The sequence below is a fragment of the Diadema antillarum genome, unplaced genomic scaffold (assembly GCF_040938485.1).
Source record: "Diadema antillarum isolate AM-2024a unplaced genomic scaffold, OU_Dant_1.0 seq00001130_RagTag, whole genome shotgun sequence".
Lineage (NCBI taxonomy): Eukaryota > Metazoa > Echinodermata > Echinoidea > Diadematoida > Diadematidae > Diadema > Diadema antillarum.
Window position 1 is genome coordinate 542,735 of NW_027271943.1, and position 23,362 is coordinate 566,096.

The 23,362-nt window shown below is 39.3% G+C and overlaps 1 protein-coding gene across 1 annotated transcript; it reads right to left on the bottom strand.

Annotated features, from left to right (window-relative positions):
• Positions 1 to 12,309: 12,309 nt before the first annotated feature.
• LOC139744037 (uncharacterized) lies at positions 12,310 to 22,788 on the bottom strand (the record flags this gene model as incomplete). The annotated part of the gene is made up of 5 exons (XM_071654499.1): positions 12,310 to 15,596; positions 16,450 to 16,533; positions 17,647 to 17,829; positions 18,630 to 18,771; positions 22,541 to 22,788. Coding segments are annotated over 5 exons (3,944 nt in total), but the record flags the coding sequence as incomplete, so codon positions are not given.
• Between the last annotated feature and the right edge of the window lie 574 nt (positions 22,789 to 23,362).

Genomic DNA, 23,362 nt, shown 5'->3' on the forward strand with positions numbered 1-23,362 from the left:
AAGTTCATATTTTTTAGTGCCACTTCCGGGTTTCATCAGCTGACATGCAACAACAACAAACAAAGAAAACAAAACAAAACAGGCCTTCAGCGACGATTTTCTGTTACAACTTCCATTGTTAATTGGCTTGAAAACAAAAATTTAAAAAAGCTTAACCTCATTTTTTTATACCACTTAAGGGGAAAAAAAGGTGGGAAGCCTCAAGTGGTTAGACATATGCATTCACACGTACTATGCAAAAAAAAAAATGACAACTATTAGCTGTGATTCCTACCAAATAGGCATTTCATGAGACAATTAAAGAAAATAAACACACGTTTGGTTTTCCATATTTTATTTGGTTCTATGAGAGGTTGATAGCTCTCCGTGAACAGAGTCTTGCAACGAAAAAACGACATGCCACTTAAAATGAAACTTGAGGTATTCAAAATTAAACAGCAGGGCGCCATCTACTGCAAGCAGTTTTCTATAGATACGATGGAAATAGCTCCTTATGCTACTGCAAGAAGACGTTTATAAATCCATCAAACTAAATCATTAATGATGTTTTGCCTGAAGGGTTTTGGATATCAAGGTGCAACTTTAGGAGCGGTTGTAGTGCAGCTGTATCCAGGATCTCGGCTGCCGCGATATTGTTTCCAGGCAGGAGATTTTCATCCTTTCCTTGTCTCTCAATGTCCTTTGAAGGAGACTTTAAGCCATCTGTCCCTTCGTTGTTGGCTATCAATCATTCATCGCCTTCTTCATTGGCCATGTAAAAGACTTTAAACACACACATAACAAAAACACGTTACCATTTTATTGCTTCATTTATTTTTATTAGCATATCATTTTATTAATTCTCTATCATAATGTGAATCAAATTACTCCTACAATGTGTACTCCAATGACAAAGTATAGTCCTGACCTTTGATTTTTGGTTTAGGGACGCTTTGGAGAAGACTGACGACAGAGTTGGGTGAGAGAAAGCTCAAAAGCTTTTTGAAGACATGACGTTAGCCGGCTTGACTCCAAGTTCTTGGTTGATGCTCGTCTGTCTTTCTGTTACGGCGTCCTTTTCAGCTTCAAATGTCAATAGCTTAGAGCAAATTAAGCGGAAAATCGAGAAGTCCTCGTGCGAAGGTAAGAAGACAAAGTGGATTATGTGACCGCTCCCTGTAAGAACTGGACCCGTGGCGCCGAGGGAGCGACAGGCACTCATATCCGGCCGGGGAATTCCGGCCCAAAAGAGGGTCAAGGGAGACCCCAAGTCTATACCTGATATCGTGGCGCTGTTGTACGGTCACGTTATGCTATGCTAATGATTTTGGCGTTCTGAATGGTGTGCGAAAGAGCACACACCATATCCTGACCGAGCCTGATTGCAGTGGAATATGATACACATGGCAGCAAGGTGTCATTACATTGAGTAAACATTATCAAGTGTTCCGCAAGATCGGTACAGACGGGCATTGACTAATGTTAACCTTAGTGGAGAATGTTGTCTTGTACTCCCGCACAATTCTTTGATAAGCATGATAAAGATTTATCTGTTAAACATGTTCTCGGAACGTAATCTCGAAAGTAAAGAAATCTGTTGTAATGATGTTTCATTCCCATTCTGAAAGTTGGCCACTTCTAGAGAGGAAATATTATGTTCATGTTGTCTTTCTCTATGAGGTAATGTGATCTTGGACAATATGTGATATCGATTGTATTTGTTTCTTTACTATTACTATATATTCAGTCAGTGAGTTCAGAAGCGTACGTGTCCGCTCAATAATGTATTGCTATCTTATTTTGTTTGGAAGTGACAATAGATTGAAATGAACTCAACTGACCTGACGATAAGGGGAGTGTTTCATCAACGTTTGTCAGCGCTGACAACTTGAATCACCATTGTAACAGTCAGTGACCAGAGCATCTCAGCCAACCAAAACCAAGGATTTTGCTGAAATTGTCAGCGCTGACTGACAAACGTTGATGAAACACCCCCAGGTTCCCTCCCAAGATACCACATAGCTCTAACACGTTGATAATCGATCTAAAAAGTGTTTTACACAGTGCAGCGACGTCATTATACCCGTAGCCTCTTTCAATGCTGGCAGTTATGTTTAATTCCTGCTTTGACTATACATGAATAATAATGATATACATTCCAAGAGCTAAATGTTCAACAACTAGCTTATTACTGTATATTATTCGTGTATAGGGAAAATGTAAGCACGAGTGAATATCATTGTGGTAACTGATCGCTGACAACCGTGGCGATGAGAAATGTAGGCGACTGAAAGTTGCTTTCAAAAACTCATGCTTTCAATTCCCGCAGATGAAATCAAATTGCACAGGGCCGTCATTCTTCACAAGACTTTCTCATCGACAGCGGAAAAAAAGATACACTTACATATACATTTATTAATTGATAATTTATTCATTTATTCATTCATTAATTCTATTCTATTTATCTATTTATCTATCTATTTATCTATTCATCTATCTATCTATCTACCTATCTATTTATCTATCTTTCTATCTATCTATCTGTCTATCTATCTTTCTATCTATCTATCTGTCTATCTATCTGTCTATGGATATCTATCTTTCTATCTATCTGTATATCTATCTATCTGTTTATTCATTTATTTATTTATCTATCTATCTATCTATCTGTCTATCTATCTATTCATGCACATATTAATTTATTTATGTATTTACTGATTTGTTACCCTATTCATTCAATAATTCATTCATTCTTCACTTAAACAAATCACATGAAGGAGACTGCAGGTATTTTTTTTCGGAGACTATATGGAAGGATGTATTGTAATAGCTAATCTGGAGTAGATGATAACCTCGTGTAACGCGACGTTCTCACATGTGGTGTGTAGTGTTGGCCAACGTCGTGCAATCTTGTCATAAATGGAGGATCCCCCCCCCCCCCCCTCACGATTGGTTGAATCACGTCGGACATCACTTCACCTCCACATGTCACATTCCATGGATCTTCAAATCGTCTCCAGGGTCCTCTCAATCACTGGTTAGGTGTCATCTCTCTCCTCCGCGGCTTCGCAATTCATGTCCTCTTGTCATCTCTTATAGTGTCTCCTCAACGGTGTCATCGTGGGCATCTTCAGTATCATCTTCACATGCTACGAGGAATGTTAATAAGCGGTCACAATCTTAGATTAGGTTGGAAAAAAGGGGGAAAATTATTTGCATTTGCAAGTATATGAATGATTCTTTGAAATAATCAACAACATATTCGTGGAAATATTGGGAAGTGCATTGAGTTTGACCAGTGATACTAATGTGATTAAGGGAGTGGGAATGTCACGGGGTCAAGGTAAGGGTGAGTAGAGGAGCTGAATCATAGGGCACAGGCATATAGGCATATGGGCATACACAATCTACAAGAGACATCATCCATCACTCCTTTCCCCTCTTCATGAATATATATATGTATATATATATATATATATATATATATATATATATATATATTCCCTAGTATCACTATCTCGTTAACGATGTCAAATTATCTCTCCACAGCGGACGGCCATTAAAGTATATCAATGGATTTTGTTTTTTGTCTATTTTTCTTCTTACTAACATGTTTACGTCTCCGGCCATTACGCAGATAATCTGTTTTGGGATTATGTCTGCGGGTGCAATCTGCATTGTCCTTTATGCTTCCAAGATTAAAATGTGATAAATGAGACTTAAAATGGGAAGAGCACACCTTGAACGGAGGAAATGAAACCAACTTTAGGGTTCTCGGTAATAGACAAATTGGTGATTCCCGAAAACCCCCTTCCCTCTTCCTTTATAAGCGTAATTTTCTTTCTCAGTTGAAAATAGCGTTTTATAATGGTTCATGATATTATTTCCAGTTACTGAAAACCAGTTTATTCATTTATGAGCTGTCGAATGCTATCAGTGAATGAGTCAATCTAAGATACAATAATCACTATGGTTTATTCCGGGGGAATGATAGGATCTTTTACGCTCTCTGGCGGATGTTGATGGAAAAAAGATGCGTCCCTTCCATTTTATGTTTTTACGCTGCTCCACAATACTCTCTCCACACAACGTTACCTCTTCAATCTGCTCTGGAAAAAAGTAATGACGTGCGCCCCCTATTGTCCTATCCTGTACAGCCAAATCATACCATAAAAATCATCTGTGATCAATGCAGTGACAAAGGAAAGCAAATAACAAAAAAACAACAAAAACTCGGAGTGATTGTTTCCTGAAGATTGAACTCAATAGTAGATCAGTGATCCACGTGTACACAAATCTTTGATCGAAACACGTATCTTACTGATAAATATTGTGATCATTGTGATCAGTCAAAACGAATAACTTTATTTTTTTTTCCAATTCATTATCTTTTGCCATAATTATGCAGAGCAGTATTGTTTGCTACCATTATGATAATGAAGAAAGACTTATTTACATCTGTGGAAGAAGAGTATAATTAGTATCTCTAGAGAAAAGGACGGGATACCAGTAGAAAATATTCTATTGATTTAGCATTATATCTATATAGCATTGATTTAGCATTAAATATTCTATTTGTTTAGCAGTGCATTTTGAAGACCAGTGTCTTTTGAAGGCAGACTTTCATGTCTTTTTTTTTTCTACTTCTTCATCTTCTTCTATTACGGTGATGTACTTGTATCTTCAGTCTGTTTGCTTTGATGTACAATTGTAAAGCGCCTTGAGCATTTAATCAAAGTGGAGAACGGCGCTATAGAAATTGTATGTATTATTATTATTATTATTTTGATCCAAGTCGATATCGAAATGTGGCAGATAAATAAGAACATATTTTATCTGTTCGTAAGATTATCCTAACCTTAGCAGATTAGGATATGATTTGTGACGAATGTAATCTCAATCCTCCCAAATCTGCCTATTCATCGTATCCCTTTTGTACCCTTGGTGTTGCATCTAACCAAAGCTAACTGAATATCGTATGTGTAATCCCATGTATAGACAAGTATTGCCAATTACGATATGGTATTCAAGTAATAAACCGATGACTGCAGCTTCTCCTACTTCATACGAGGCGATTTCATAAAGCATGCCTCACCTTTGGCGTCAACCCTTTCTGTACCAATGACTCAGATGTGCACAAATTTCACGCACATACCTAATTGACAGGAAATTAACGTGGCACGCAGAGAGTTAATCGTCTCCGAGTTGAGATTTTATTTTTGCTAATGATTTATTTCTCTAGACTTCAGTCGCAGACAAATAAAAGATATAAATGGGCAGCAAATCAAAATGTTCGCAAATTTACAGCCATCAAGCCGTCGTCCGCTCATCAAAGATCGCTATTAGAAATTCAAAAGTTTCCCTCCATAGCATATCAATAATTCTTCATACTGAATCTTACCACAGTACAAGTTGTATTGAGCAGTAAGTTTAAAATCGATAGGCTTACGATGACTTCGACGATCGACGTTGCTCCCACAGAATGGACGCAGCGATAGCTTCTTTTAGTCCTATCTCGATACCATTGGAAGCAATGAAAGCTTCCTACTTTTCTTGAGAAGAGTTTACCGGGTTCAACTTTTGAAAACCAGGCTAGCTTTAGGGCAGGCAGTTAACCTCTTTGTCCTCTTCGCATTCTGAGCGACAAGTTCCATGTAAAACAGGAGCGGATCTAGCTATATCTGCCAAGGGGGGTTGACCCAATGACGATGGGTCATGACAAGAAACCCCCCCCCCCAAAAAAAAAAACAAAAAAAAAAAAACACCCAAAACAAAACAAAAAATGCGGCGCCTCCCCCACAAGGGGAACCCAATGGGGGGGGGGGGGGGGGGGGGGTTAGGGAGGCCGCACCCCCCCCCCCGAAATCCACCACTGTATTCTGTCTGTACCAGTACGTTATTTTGCATTTTTGTATAAATTGTTCATGGTTGCTGTATCGTGGAAATCACCATGTCTTTCTCGTGGAGATTTGATAGGACATCAGTGGGGCTTATGATAACCGTTTCCGTTGACAAAATTTCTAAAAAGAGCACTGAAAAATTAATTATAAAAGATTACCAGTAAGCATTCTCTAAAGAACAGGCAAAGACAAGAACATCTTTATTTTCATTTTGTTGCTTTAGATGGTAATGTGGTACCCGAGACAGGGTACGCGGAAACAGTCCATAATGCGGTTTATGATGGTCGGAACACCGCCATCTTGTGTCTACATCACGATGAGTTTGCAGGTTCCATGACATTCGAAATACAACTGTATCTGCACGCTAAGCCTAACTTAAATTCTACCCACAAACGACAACATAACACTAACCTTAATCCTAAGCCTCACATCAAACTAATTAAAAAGAAAATACCTGTAAAAAACCCTATCCCCAAGTCCTTGGAGAAAAGACCCGAGCATTTGTCGCAGGAGCAAAATGTCATCTCACCTAGGTCGCATGCCTGTACGTGCACACTAATTTCCCGTTGAAACAGATGAAAAGTTTAAATGCAAAACAGATATATCCATATCCATTTTGAGATATTTGAAATAAACTTTGCTGAAAAAAAAACAAAATGATTAAGTACACGTGTATATGATAGCTTAGACATCTAATAATTTTGATATCTTGCAAAACATTAATAAAACGAGTGCAGAATTGTATCATCGAAAAGATATTTCTCACTAATTGCCAATGTCCTTGAAAAAAAGTTGAAAATGGCGTTTATCCCTTTTTGCATCCAAACTCTACGTATGTTAAAGTCTATACGCGTTTATAACATAGCACTTTGATACTGTGAATTCATGTTTTTTATTTTGTTTAACTCGAACCTTTTTAAAGTGTGTCATGTCACGCTGAAACAAACAAATAAATCCAATCCAATCCAATCCAAATATGGTCCCTCACAATTCGATGGAAATGCACTTCCATCTCGGAGGGGGGGGGGGGGGGGGTGGGGGTTAATTTGTGGAGGAACCGCTACACCTGATATCACGTATGATCAGATTGGTAAAACTCATTCAATCTAATAATTATATAATTCATTTACAGCTCATATGCGGACTGCCGCTGCCAAGTTTTTGGTTGTTGTTATTGGTTGTGTATAGTGGTTGAACCACTGATACTGTCCGTGATGATGTTACTTATGATTGACGATGATAAACTAGAGGAGGAGGAGAAGGAGGAGGAGGAGGAGATAAGTGCCTGAGGGCATACTCCTAAAAAAAAAATCGCTTTTCAACCTTCGCATTCACTCACAGAGGCGTCGAATATTCGAGTAGAAAACCAAGAATAAGATTCCTTTTCTTTTTCATGACTTTATTTCTTTTAATTACATTATTCCAATCATCCTGTGGATGACCAAGGTATATACAAGAGTGGCAGATATATTACACATTTAATATGCACAGAAAACATTAATCCAATCGTTTGGATAAGTTGGACACTTCAGAAACGTCGGTAAAAATAACGATGAGCAATGTTTATGCGTAAATTCCTTCTTTTTGGCATTCAATGGATATCACGTCTATAGCACAAGAACAACTACACAGCATCTGAACGAAACTCTTTCATGCTCCCATATTAAAAACATGTACACCTCGTAAATCATAGAATATGATTAAATGCAAAGATCATTTCTGCCTTTTCATCCATGATGTTCTTGTTACCATTGCTACACATCTTTAAAATGTCACCTCCTGGATTATGTGTTCTGTGACACGATGTGGAATTACGATGTAAGCGTCAACGCATCAGTGTCCAAACTTTAGGTGCCCTTTCACATTCGCATGCACTACAGTAGAGTACAATGAATGTACTTATCACACATGATCTTTTTGGCAGCTTACAACAACCTTGTGGCGAGATATTTATCATCAACGGATGTACAATAGTTCATCATAATATTATCGCACACATCGCACTATCTCTGGAAATGATACAATCTCGACGTGAGATATACCAATCACACAATGTAATCAGCTGGTGATAAGCATGGGCGTTTCACTTTAAAAATACACGAGAACTTATGAGTCCACATAATGACATCGGTGCTTTGTTTTAGAACGGCACAAAAAATCAGAGATTTCATGCGGTCGTATCAAATCGTGGACAAGCATTTCTTATGCATGTAACTACCACTTTGTACTCAACAGACACAGCACTGCAACGATAGAAAACATGCCAAGGTATTATCCAAACGTGCACATTACAAAACACAGTTCTGTTTCGCGCTGCGAGCTGGCTGCAAACTTGTCAACTTTGGCAAAAAGCCTGCGCAAAAAGCATGATTGGCATTTTCAATTCCACTTTTGGCAATTTCTACAAAAAATAATCATCAAAGACACAAGGCGACCAGTCGAAAGTTGCACAGGGTGCTATAATATCCTTTAAAAAAAGTACATTGTAGTACAGAAGTGAAGTTAGGTAAGATTAACACCAGTCGGTTGAAGAAAAAAAAAAGGTTGGCAAAGTTTGAGGTCATTGAGGACGGAAGCATATAGACAAGAGAAAAAAAAAGTTTTGGCTAGCTTAGAGACACTACCGTAAAGAAGGTTCTCCGTATATGTTTTAATGTGACTTGAGTAAGACGGAAAACATACAAGAAAAGAGAAGTGACAATGTTTTTTTAATAATTCCGCAATATACAATGTCTATGAAATGTCGCTAAGTTTAGCTGGTTGTAAATTCTCAAACTACATAGTATTGTATAAATTAATCACATTGTATGATTAAAACACCAAAACAGGAAATGCGCATTTTACATTACAGAAAGCTACATGATTAAAAGCTAATTTCTCGTTAGCTGAAAGTCAACCATTTCATACAATGATTGGGATTTATTGGGAAGTGCACAAAATGTAAAATTTGAAAACCCTTTTTCAAAGAAGAGGAGGGGAGGAGGCCTGAACTATGTAAAAAAAAATAAAGAAGAAAAAAAAATAAATCTGCGAGAGGCAACTAATTCTAAACACATTACATGTGCAGAGTCAATTTCAGGATCCAAAACTCTGGCAAGTCCAAAATATCGCCTATATCACGCTGTGTCTCATTACCACCGTTAGTATATATTTCAGAATTTTCATTACAACTCAGGTGCCTACAGCTTATTATTTCCCTGTCAGAGTTGATTCTTGAGCCAAAAAGTCTGATTTTTCGAGCTTAAAATCCATGATATAATAATTTGGCAACTTGTGATATTAGCGTAGCCTGTGCCTTCAGACAATTTGGCACTCTTTTCAAATCATCTTTGCATTACATACAGAATTGGTGGTGGTGGTGGGGGGGGGGGGGGGGGAGATTCCCAAGCCAAGTTCATTAAACGTTGGTGTCAACTGCGTCAAAATCTGGTCAGTATGATAGCTATATCTCAAGGATATAATTGGGAAAAGTGTAATGAGAATCTGTCAATGGGTTTTGGATATTTGGTTTAAACAAGAAAAATTTACTGCACAAACAGGTATTTCGACCGTCAAAACAAATTAGGGAAACTATGTCAATCAATACACATAACTAGTGCGTACGCTGAAAACTATTGGTGTCACAATATTAAATCACATAACGTGTATCTGCATATGCACAGAGAAAAGGGAGGGCCACAAGACTGGGTTTCCCCGCATTTATACACTTGTCATGAATCCATATACTGTGGTACACGAGAATGTAACCAAAATTACATGTATCGATCAGAATCAATTTATAGATGTAATTTATAGATGAGTGACACTTTGAATAAGATGGGATGACAGACAAACTATTTAGTTACAACTGGTTTGATTCAAGAAAATCAGTTCACTAACATGGCAATATAGGGATTATTAGAGGCTACTGTCCAATCACATGATGACCGTGTCTCTTTTGAAAGAATTTTGGGAAAAAAAATAGCCTCACCTCATGAATGAAAAAGCAAATCTGTGTGGCTTTTTCCCCTTGGATAATGCATAAAAACATAACAGCCTTTGTGTATCATTTAAGAATTTTCTTCTCTTTTTTTTGCATGAAATTGTGAAACTGATGATATTAAATATGCATATCTTAAGAGACGTTACAAGGCAATCTTGACGGCCATGATAGCTCTTTCGAAGTTCTTATCATAGACCCTGTAACACATCTCACTTAGATTCACTGAGCCATACTATAGTACGGTGTATTCCATAAATTTCTGTACAATGTCAGTCAAAAAAAAATTGTTGAACTGTTGCTTTTTCCCTCTGCTTTGATTGCAATAGGCTGATCTCCCTGGGGTTCATTCTCCTTTTACAGGCATAATATGTGTGAGCATTGTGCCTTCATGCAAGCCAAGCACAGCACTTATCATTGACACCTATCTTTTCAGAGGCACTTACAGGCTTTCCTGCGGACAATATTGACATTGGCAAAGTAATGTCTTTACTGGTACAAAGTTTGGCAACAACGGTGCATATAATATACATGTATTCAACATCTAACATCACTGCACATCTTAACTGCTCCATGGTAATCAATAATCAATCCCAAAAAGGTGACTGAATCCAAATGACAGAATCCAAACATAAGTACAGCAGATCCTGTCATTCACTTTTTTTTAAAAAGAAGCCATACCAAAGGAAAAAAAAAATAACAAAATGACAAATCTGTGTGTGAAGAAACTGTACAATAATAATCCTAACTTTGGCAAGAAACGACTGCTCCAATTCTTATGGCTACTTACACCATAACTGCTACTATACTTCACCAAAGACTTGTCCACAAATTCACAGGCCAATGGTGTGACGGCAGAAGTTAAAATTCAATATTCAGTGCAAGGAAATACAGAAATACCACACCCAAACTACAGTGCACTCCTGTCATAACAGACAATGTTATAACGAAATTTCAGTTACAATGAAACAAAAATCCAGGTCGCAAAATTATCGGCTCTATGTTTTGTTATTATTTATTTGTTCGGTTATAACGAAATTTCGATATAAGGAAAGAAAACTGCCGGTCCTAAGTACTTACATGTAGTTATAACGGGTGTCCACCGTAATATACAAAATAATACACAATTTCCTTGTTGAGCCATGCTTTTTATGGATGCCACATCAGCTACTCAAAGTACCGAGTACAGTGGAATCTTGCAAGAAGCTCTTGAGATTGAGAAAGTTTAATTATGATATCAGATTTTTTTTTTTTTTGCATAATCACTCAAAAGCAATGAAAACAGAATCTGTTGCATTGGAATCAAAAGATCAGAGTTTGTGAAAACATGTACTGTACTTTGTCATCTAATCTCCCTTCATACCTAGTATCCACTGTCACTCACAACACATCTGAAATCATCGGCCTTGAACATGTGAAACATCACCTTTTACTAACATCCGTCTGTTCCATGCACACAGGAACACATTATCTTATCGAGTTGTGTTGCTCTATGAGCCACTATTTGGGTTGTAAACTTTTGGAATGATTGAACTTATTTCCAAAAACCCTGGTCATGATTGGTCGAGAGATGTTGAATCACAGTAACAACATGACCTGTACAACTGGTTTATCAGTTGATACTTTTGGGTACAAGAAGCATTAATCTACAAAATTACCCGGTGATATTTTCTGAGTAAGCACACTTTACGGTTCACAATTCTCTGTGATTCATAAATCAACCAGCAAAGTGTACACGTGGTTTAAAAATCATATTCAATCAGTCACTGGCTCTCACCTCAGAAATAAATCAAATTTATGTAAAACTGTAACATTTTGTAGTAAGAGATGAAATTGAGCACAGAATTTTGATGATACTCGATGTAAATACAAGATATCAGGCACAGATAAAACTGCATGGATGTGGCAATAGTGCACAAATGATGCACTACCACCTCACCTTGTACCTACACAGCTAAATTGTTATGTGTCATAGGCTGTCAGACAGGAAACTCAGGAGAGAAACAAAAGGCAAGACTTCAGAAGGCCTCATCGAATTCATCACTTTTTTCATTCCAGTGATCTGGTGTGCATACGCAGCTGTAAGCAAAACCCTTTCAATTCACACTTTATGTCTTTGTGCATTCCCTCATGGATGTACAAGCTCAGTATATTATCCAAAACATTTTTAGAGGCTGAATGTACTCACTACAGTATGATACCCTTGGACTGGAAAAGAAATTGCAGAGAAAGATGTCTATAAGACTAGGGATTTGGTGGCAAATGGTAGTATCTTATATTAATCAAATAAACAAAACAATCTCATCTACTCTTTTCTTGTCCGCTTAGCTGTCTTTGCTTTCTTTTTTTTTATAGCAAATCACAATACCCATGTAGTCATGTTTGTACAAAACATGAACTAACGATAAACACCATCTTCAGTTTCTAAATCTACCATTCTCTGACTCCAAGTCACTGAACACAATTCTTTGCGACATGGTGAGATGCACAGTAGTACTTCTTGTGAGCAATGAATGTGGAGAGGCTGGAAAAGCTGATGTTGCAAGTTCTACAGTGTTTCATCACCACATGAGGAGGTCTCCCATTTGCCAGAGACCCGTTGGTCACACTTTGAACCTCACCACCAGACGAAGGCAGTCTTGGGTTAGTACACTCGTCCGGCTTCTGAGGAGGGCAGGAGTGCCTGTCTGGGGATTGGCCCTCCCCTGATCTCCTACACTGTCCATTCTGAATGGTCAAAGGTACAGGATTCCTGCTCGGTTGTCTCTCACCCAAAGGGGATCGCTGTGGCAGATGATTGGCAGAAGAGCAACTATCAGCTTTATCATCATCATCAAGCTTCTCTTGTTTGACATGAAAGAAATTATTATTGTCTTCAACTCTATGCATTTTGGCATCCATTGGGGACTTGGTACATGAGCCAGAATCAGAGTCTATTATTTCCTGCTTCACCCTGACAGGGGATTGTCTGTCCTCACCGTTGCTTGCATCTCTAATCATTCCACTTGAGGTGGTATTATCAGAGGATGCATCATTCATCATCTCACAAGGGTTACTGACACTTCCCACTCGTGAAGTGGTTCCGACTATTGTGTTTGTAGAACTATGTGGATGTTCTTGAAGTGCAGCTTCTGCACCGGCAGCATTGAACGGCTCGGCTGTATCCATGCTTTCCGTCTGAGCAGCATCTGTCTTCATTGTCCCCGAACCTCCTGTGTGGCATCTCTCATTAGCCTGTGGTGAGCTGCCAGTGGAGTGAGACGTGGACATACACTCTGCCCCATCGGATGGCTCTGTGTCAGAGAGCCTATAACCCTTCTTGACTTCCCGACCCTTTGGACTGCTCATATCCCTCACCAATGCAGCCTGTGAAGCCCTGCAATAAAACTGTTGGTGCGCAGACAGAGACTCAAACTTCATAAAGGATACACCACACGAGGGACAAACATACCTCAGGACAGGTGGCACATACATAGGCATGCTGTGCCCATGTAGGGTGCTAGTGTTCGTGTTAACCTGGGAGAGCAATTCTGGTGTATTCCTAACAGGATCTGTACTTGCAGGAGATACATTTGGTACATCATTGTTCTGTGGAGCATTACCTTCCTCATCACTCTGTTCCTGCTTTATGGCAGGTTGTTCAAGGACACTGCTATTGGGAGACTTTGACGATTTGTTTTTCTCCTTCTGCTCGAGCGGTTGTGGGGACTTGGAATCAGCTGCAGTTGCTGTGTCCATGTCTTCAGTATATGAATTTGCTGATGAGCTCTCTTTAGATGATGTTCTTCCCTTTTCACATCTACTGGATGGTCTCACTGGATCATCTTGGAGTTGAACTGTTGCTAGTGCAGGAACTAGAGCAGAACCATTAGTTGAACTGTGACCGGATATAACTTGATGGTAGGGAAGGGAAGGAATGGCAGGATGCATCTGTACCATTGGGGAAGTGGGTGTCTGTGGCAGGCTTCCACTTCCATTTTCACTCTGGCAGTAGAACTGCCTATGAACACTGAGGCTATCAAAGCGATGGAAGGATATGTGGCATCCAGGGCACTTGTACTGCACCTGCACGTGTCCAGGTGAGGTGGATACAGCATGGGATGGACGGCTTGCTGCAGATGGCAAACTGTGCAATGGAGCTGGTGATGATGACTCCTCACTGAGAGATTCCCCTCGAATAATTTTGGAGGCACTGCCTTCTTGCTGGACAACCTCATCACTTCCTTTTCTCTTACGCACTGACAGATCCAATGGTCTCTCCCCAGGAAATGGTGTACCATTCTCTCCTCTGGGGAAGTTCTTTCCAGTAGGCGATCCATTAGCACAGTGAGGATAGACAGGGATAGCTGTTTCTTTCTGGGAGCCTGCCACACCATGGGGTGCCATAAACATGTGAGATGCAAGAATGTACACTGGCGAGGAACCCTGCCGACCAATGTATGCTGGGACATATCCTGGAGCTAGAAGAACTGATCTTGGCCCAACAGCTGGAGGACAACCATCCACCTTGATTGGTAGAACACTTGGTACAACTTCTGCCTTGCCTGGACTGCTGCCACGACTCTCAGTGCTACTCTTCGAGGAACCATCTTTCTGGACTTTCCCAGATACCTTTGGAGCTTCAGAACTTTCAGCTGTTGGGTCACTTTTCACATTCTTGCTGTCTTCGGAACCAGGTCTACCTTCTTCGCTTTTAGTTTTGGGGCTTGATCTCTCCTCTGTGGATTCTTCAGATGCTCTTTGTTGACTGACAGCAGCAGTGCGACTAGGGCAAAAGTAAAGTGCATGAACAGCCAGCTTGTCCCCATTGGGAAACATGGCTGCACAGCCTGCACACTGTGCCAGAGGCATGTGAAGGGGAACAGGATGCGACGGCAACATCTGCCCCGGTTTTTTTCTCTCCTTCGAGTGTCCCTGACAATAATACTGCTTGTGGGCAATGAAGTTTTTGTGGTTGGAGAATGTGATGTCACATTCCACACAGAGGAACCTGCCTGCAGGTCTTGGCTGGAAAGTGCTACGACCCTCATTCGTCTCATCCTTGGATGAGTGTGGCAAACTTCCAGAAGGAGACCTCCTCGTCTCACTGGCCGATGGGCTTGAGTCTCTTCTCAGAACCTCATGACTTGCAGACGACTTCTTGTCACTATCTCTCATGGAGTCATCTCTATTGGCAACGAAAGATCCCTCCGCTTGCTCAGAGATGTTGTCCATTGGCGATGACAGATGGGCATCTTGATTGTTTTGTTGTTTCTGCTCCAGTCTGGCGTCTCTGCTGATATCACTGCCACTGATGGAGAGAGGACCATGAGAACTGTGACCCTGTGATGCCATGAAGATGTTGGGATTGATCCCGCTTCCCCGAATGTGGATGAGCATGTGCTCCTTGAGAAGTTTGATGTCACCGCTGATGAAGTTACAGCACCTACATGCCTGGGAGTTCTGCTCAGAGTGCAACTTGACCATATGGTTCAGGCAGTTTGTCAGGTTAGAGAAGCGTGCCTTGCACAGGATACAGACCAAATCCTCCGGCTGTCTGGTCTCTGATGAACCGTTGAGCTGCAGGGAGTTGCTGGCAGGTGTCTCCCTGTAGGTACCTGGATGACTGTGCTGGCGGGCCCTGGACGGTACTGGCAATGGGGCGGTCTCCCTTGCTGCACAGTAATACAGCTGATGAGCACTGAGGTTGGCCGGGTTACGGAAAGTCACACCACATGCCTGGCAGCTGACAGATGGTACTGTTGTAGGAGAAACATGAAGCCAACTAAGAATGTCACAAAATTTCAGGACATAATCTTTGTAACATTAATAAAAATTAATCTGTATTTGCAAATGGGAAACAAACATTACAATGTGTGTGCTTAGACTTGTTCCTTCTTCATCCTGCACCCTTTCAATTTCTTGAGCTCTGTGAAGATAATTTCTTGTTATTTTCCAAAGGCCACTTTCTAGATGGAATAGGCTTCTCATCATCACTTTCACTGTTTTCATAACTATAATAACGAAATATCAGTTCCATTATCACTGTGATTACTAGATTACTATAAATAAATTATCTATCATAATAATGAATATTATTGTTACTATCAATATTAAGGAAATATAAGTGTTTCATACATCTTTCAGGAGAAAATTATTTGATTACTACAGTTTAAAGATGTATCAGAAATGCATAACCAATCAAAATCCCTTGAAAACTCAGTCCATGAGGAATGTAAAATATAAATTTTTCATACACCTTTGTTAGATCACTGCACTTTAAAGATGTATCAAATATGTATGATTTATTGATATACCTTACAAACCAACAGTCCTTTAAATAAGACACACATCTATACCCTCACTGTCTGGGTATATTTCTTTAAAGTACACTGTATATAGTGAAACAATATCAGGCTGACCATAAGAGTTGTCTACAGGAGCAGCCAAGGAATGTAAACAGGTGATATTAGAGCATTGACATTGAAACTGATTGGGACTACAGTCTATTTTAAGATATAAGAACACTACTTTTATTATTTTATTCTTGATCGATATTGCTGACAAGCAAATTAAGTGACACAAAAAAACATCCATGCATTTTAAACTCACCTTCAATAGGCTGTTTGATTGCATCGATTTGACTTCTCGGTGGACTGTTGTGTTTCTCTGGAGTCTTTGACTGGTGAAGCTCATCTTGTTGAAAGAATATAACACAAAAGAAGACTATTTTATTCAATTGAAGTACCAGAAACTTGAACTTAAGACAGCACATACTGGAACACTCCTGCTAGAATGCACAAGGAGTTCCATACCAAGTACTCTTTTAGTGACATCAACTGTCTCTTTTTCCATAGTCCTTTGTGGTCATTGAGCATGGAGCATCACTAATTTCCCAACCCGTAATAAATAAAAGTCTGCCTACAGACATGTGTTGCTTTCAGATGCACATCTGCTTAAGAGCATATCTTCTTCATGAAATCTTACATATTATGTCTCTATTATACAGAACTGCATGACTATGCATTCACAGGCACACTAGGTGCAATGTGTTGTTTTTTTAACATATAATCAAAATTGAAAATGCATAATGACATAACAGGTAGTGTGAATCAAAAGCAGCTCCTAAATGCACAGTATAAACCAATTCTAGCTTTGCAGCAGACTCAGTCAATACTTCAATACTTTCAGAAAAACAAACAACTGGCTATTTACTGGAATGACTAGGCAGTAAAACCATCAGTATTTCAGGTGTCTATGATATCGGAGTACATACATAGAGCTGATAATAATGATGATGATGCACCATTTAAACAAAAAAAAAAACTAATTTCAAAGCAGGAAATTTTTAATGATTGCTTTCAGGCAACATACGAAAAGAAGCAATGATTGACCTCTTTGCAGTATATGGTGAACTTGCTTGTATAAGCATGCATTTGAAATACATTCTGGTTTGTTTCAACAGAACAACTTGCTAACAGAGCTGAGTAAGTGGACTGGCCATAATATTCAGATACCAAAAGCATTCGAGCTTTGAGAATTCACGATGAATGACTGATCATACTCTGCCTGACAAATGACTGATGATCACTGACTATACTCTGCCTTTGCCTTGTCAACAAATCAAGAGAGGAGAAAAAACAAGCATCAAATCCTTTGCAGAAGGAAAAAAAAATTTAATGGCTCCTAAAGAGGAACAAGTCATTATCTTTGGTATTTGAAAGGGGGAGTGCAAGGCAGAGGTAAGGAAGCTATCAAACATCCAGAGGAAATTCTGCACACCCTGTTTACTCTGGGATTTCAACAAACCTGCTGTACAGGGAGTCTGGGCAGGCTGGGCCGCCAGTTGCTTCTGGGCATTGACCTCCGACTGAATGAGGTCATCCACCTCGTCTGACCTCGGGTGCCTATCCTGACTGGCTTCTAGGAACATTGTATAAATGGCATCCTGTTTGGCAATGTCTTTTAAGGTGAGAAGGTAGAGCTGTTTGTCTGGAAAACAAAAGAGACCAAGCATAAACACAGTTAGAAATATGCCTTATGGGCAGTGACACAATGACAGCATGTTAATTTGTTTACTAATTCCTGCAGCTGTACAAATTCCCCTACACGCACAAATGGCTATCACAACTGCTTTGCCTTCAAGTTTCCATTCTTTTGCAGGAAACACATTCAGGAATATCATGTTACATTTGTATCTCCCATTTGTGAATAATCACATGTTCTGGGAAGAAAGAAGTATACAGTTTAATCTCCAAACTCTGGAAGTATGATTTTATAATGACAATTACCAGGAATCCCAACTCGTGGCTTCCTAATTCATATCCGACCACAAAGAAAGTCTGCCTGATTTGAAGGTCAAAGAAAGGAAATTTCCTGGTGAACCAGCATGCTCAGACAACTTGAAAACCTTGGAAAAACTTTGGCAACTCTGAACAAAAAATTTGAAAACATTCCTTTCAATTGAGTCAATGATTTCTCAACCAGGGGCGGATCCAGAAATTCCGTAGAGGGGAGGCGCCTTTATAAAATTAAAGGTTATTTCTTTTGTTTTAACTGAAAAGAAAAAAGAGGGGGCGCACGCCCGGTGTGCCTCCCTCTGGATCCGCCACAGTCAACTCGTCACAAAATTCAATGGCTGGCGAGCTGAATCACTCATGGCATATTGTGCCCTGTGAATTAACCCTTTGTGCGCTTGGAGTGCCAAAGGCACGGAAAACCCCATACCATTGTACGCATCAGCAGTTGTCCAAAGTCTCTGGCATGGAATGGGTTCAGAAGGGTGTATATACCTGGCTTGTACATGTAGACGATGGCAGATTTGGCACCTTGCTTGCTGACGGGTCTGATGTTATTCCCATGGAGAATTTCATCACAGTAGTACTCAAGGATGAAGATACTGAATGCTGTCCCACTTGTTCCTCTCACACATATCTTGGGGGGGGGGGGGGGGGGTAGGGAGAAAAAAAGAGATTATTTTCAGAGAGTCCTCATCAAAGCAATCAATTTGAAGCATTATAAGGGATGGTACAGTTTCGGTAGAGATGGGACTTCAGGTTTTCAATGTTTTTTATGGTGATTTTTTGAGACAATGAGAAACCTCTCATGAAATATGAAAGAGCATATAATCCTAAGAGGAATTCAAAGTTTATTTGATGAAAATTGTTTTTAAAATAGCTGAGATATCCAAAACAAAGCACTCATACTGTAGTAAAAGGTGGGACCCACCTTTTATTTTGTTTTAGTCTGTTTTTGGATATCTCGGCCACTTCGAAACCAATTTTCATCAGAAAAAGTCTGAATTCCTCTTAGAATTGTATGCTTTTCAACATTTCATGAAGTGGTTTCTAAGTATCTAGCAAAAAGTTGAAAGCTGAATTCCCACTTCAACCAATACTAAACCATCCCTTAAAGAGTGAACCTGGAGAGTGCTCTCACAACTCATATCATCAGTAGGAAGATAGTTAATTTTCAATCCCCCCCCCAAAAAAAAAAAAAAAATTTAAAAGTGGGTTGGCCATGTGTAACAGGTGTAGGTTACTTCTAGTACTAAATGTTTATTGATGAATTTGTGAAGCACTGACTTGACTAGTAACTACTGATATCTTCCATACAATTCATTAATATGTTCAGTAATATGTTAATGACGATGTTGATTTCAAATGACTGATTTCGTACAACCCCTATCTTATACATACTGATAATCATGATGTTATCTATCAGAGGAGTGTAAAATGCAAGTTAATTTCATCTTGACAAACAGCAATCTCATTTCAGGGTATTGCATAACTATAGTCCAAGAATTCTGGATTTACATTCTTCCTGAACCATGGCACGAGTACAATCACAACATACTGCAGCAACGGTATGGCCAGGTATGGGTGCTGCAAACATGATGAAAACAAAAGCAGTAAAAAAATTAAAACTTGTACTGTATAAAAACCTGCTGTCATTTTTCTCAAAGAATGTTTGATGAATATTCATGTGCAGTGATTTAACAAGCAACAGTGTCTTTGTTTTTATTGCGCTTTTATAAAGGGGATGAAATTTTTCATTTGAATCGACTGGGAAAGTTAGTGGCATATATCCCTCTGTGACTACTACTACCATTGCATTGACTGACTTCAAATTTGATCTCACGAGCAAATTATAAAAAAAGGCTCAAATTCATCTCAGTATTTGCAGTACAGGTGCTTTATCTCATACACAGTCCCATAAATTTCAGCTATTTCCCTCTCTGTTGTCAATACATCTGAACCTTTATGAGTATACTAATTAACTCATTGAGCAGAGGTAACAATGCTTAAATGTGAAATTATCTTTACCATTGGACACCTTGTTCAAATTCGGAAAATCAGGAACTCTTTGAGGCACAATTTCAGACAGTTTTTGCTTACTAGTGCCAAACTCACATAGCACATCGCTCGGTGCATTAAAATATACCACAGTCATCTGATATAAAAATTTATTCATCCATATCCCTGCATGGCTAATCATGATTCTTGGAGCAGTACGACCGTGGGAACGAAAAGAATAAAGCTATGGAGAACCATGGTCACAAACTTGGTGTTGTGATGCGATTACTTAATGACCCTTCATGCTAAATTAAGAACAAATAACAGAGCACCACAACTGCTCATACTTTGTTAAAGTCAACCTCGACTATCACTTCGTTGATCTCAATTCTTTAAAACGTTTTTTTTTTGAATTTTCTGACGTCTGTATGTCTCATGTTTCACCCAGCGAACAAACATCCCCACATTCCCTGACGAGTCAAGGTGTAAACTATTGCTTAGGCAGTCAGCATGAAGATGAGATCTAATCTACTGCAAATAAACGCGGCTTTATACGAGCAGGTATTATTGAAGACTGCAGGTGAGAGAGCTCAAGCAGAAAATTCAGAATGTTACAAAAATGTGTTTTTGCATTTAATGCAGTGAGGAGGTATTGAAACTAATCAGGAAATGAGGAAGATTTATCACAGTTTTTCCTCAGGAAACCAAAAAAGGAATAATAGCTCTACATATATTTCTCACTAAGTCAGGCTGGTCTTCCACAAAGATTTCTGTGTCCAAGCACTTCACCTGTATAAGTTGCCAAACTTTTTTTCATCAGCAATCAATAATCCCTCAAATCATGACCTATATCAACCCATTCTATACGGGAGCCCGTTGGACTGTGTATTAAGCGTACGGGGATTTCAGAATTCAGTATTGAATGGGTTAAAATTAGTGAACTTACTCGGGTATAGCAATGTGCCAAGTCCCAACAGGAAGGCCATGGTAACATAACAATAGGGATTAGGTGGGATTAAGTAATCTCTACTCACTGACAATCAATTTCCAGACATCTGCGCCAATTGGAAAATTAAGAAGGCTCCCCAGCTTACATGCCAATCAGTGGGCAAAGCACAGTCATGGTTAAAGGAATGGTATAGTATTGGTGGAGATGAGGATTGGGCTTTTAGCTTTTTGTGAGATACCGATAAACCACTCATGAAATAGTACAGAGCATACCATTCTACGAGGAATTCAAAGTTTATTCAATGAAAATTGGCTTTTGAAATGGCTGAGACATCCAAAAACAAAGTAAAACAAAGTGATCGAAATAAAAGATGGGTCCCACCTTTTATTAGGATTGCTCTGTTTTGGGTTTTTGGAATTACATGCTCTTTCATATTTCATAAGAGGTTTCTCATCATCTCACCCAAAAAAAAAAAATGTTCAAAAACTGAAGTTAGGTCTCAACCAAAACTATGTGATCCCTTTAAAAGAGTTCTGTGATGAAATAAGCATGATAAAAATAGTCCAGAAATGGCTCTACAAAACAGAACAGCTCAAGAATTCATCTCAAGCACCAACTGCCCACCAGCTGATTCTCTCCTACACCAAACTTTGAAACTATCACTCTGCACTCCGCAGCATTCTGGGCTTAAACACTCTTTCAATCCAACAAAAACACAACCCCCCCCCCCCCCCAAACAAACAAACAAAAATAGATACATAAAAATCAATGAGAGTCCCGTTACATGTATTTCTCTGTGGTGATGCTGGCAAACATCTAACAGTACAATCATCAATTGTCGGTATCAATCTCTTATCATGCCCATCTCAGTTGGCTTATCCAAACGAACTCCACGGTACAATGCCCTTATTTTCCATTGTTCACATCCTTCGCTATAATCGAACACAAAATGTCAGACATTAGCCGGCAGGATACACCTCACACAATGCCCGCAGGAATCTAGCTTCTCTTCATCTATGAGAACAAGTTATAGAGATCTTGTCCTATGCTTTGTTTCAACAACAAATTGCATGCTGACATTTGAAACCCCAAGAGCTATTGATAGATCTGGATAATCTATCATCTAGGAGACAAAGGGGCACTACCTTCAGTTTTAATCTACCACTGGAAAATTCTGACATATGTCTCTATAGTGTAGATCAAACTGTTATGGATTTTCACTTTAGAAAGATTTTGCTGTGCTGAAAAGGTGAGACACATCTAAAATCAAGCTTCTTAAAGATAAAGAAGAAAGAAATGTCTTCAAGAAGGTATGCCATTGTGAACATAGCTTGCGTCATATTCACAAATATGACAAAGTCACACTTCTGGCAAACATTTCAAAACTGAAGCTGGTATGCCAAGAGTTTTCTACAGAAGTACAGTTGAACCCATATAGTATCCAAAATTATTGATGTACCGAGTTTTCCCTGTTGCTCTCCCCAAGGGTTGGTTCAATCCGAGCTGAGAACGGCCCCAGAGTAGTGCCCTCCTTCACAGGCCACGTGTAGATAGGGCCGGCCCCCTTGTCCGGCCCACTGGGATCTGGCGATGCGCACCCTTCCGACGGTGGATGGCTGCTGCCCAGCTCATCGCCATTGTGTTCTTGGTTTGCTGGTGATGGAGTCAAACCAGATTGCTCCATGGATTCATCCAGATCACTGTCAGCTGGAAAAAAAAGAAAGCAATAATGATAATTGTGGTGATAATAATGATTATGATTTCAATAATGATAACAATAATACCACAATCAACTAGAGATTGTAATTTGTCATCACTGACAAATTAAGGTGATCCGATTTTTTTTTTTTAATCAATGATTCGAGTCCTGATCGTAATAGGCATGACAATACAAGTTTCATCTGTGTTTAGAGACATTGGCCGTGTGAGGTTTGGATTCTCATTAAGAAAAGGGAGTCATATCTGCCATCTTTGGTACCAATTCTGTATACACTGAATAACGAAGATACAGCAACGAATACATATGACCTTTGACCCACCTTTACACTCCCAAGATGGCATCTGAGGAAAAAGTGGTTATTTTGTGAAATGATTCTTGCGACATCGTCTATATTCGTGTGCAAAATATGGCAAAGATAGGACAGGTTTTCACCAAGATGCAAAATGCAAAGTCTTAGGTACAACATAAAATCTGGGAGAAATTCACCGAAGGGTAAGTGAGAGCTAGTGCTCGATAAAGAAAAGCATGTCGATTTTCACATTAAAAAAAAATCCCTCCCAT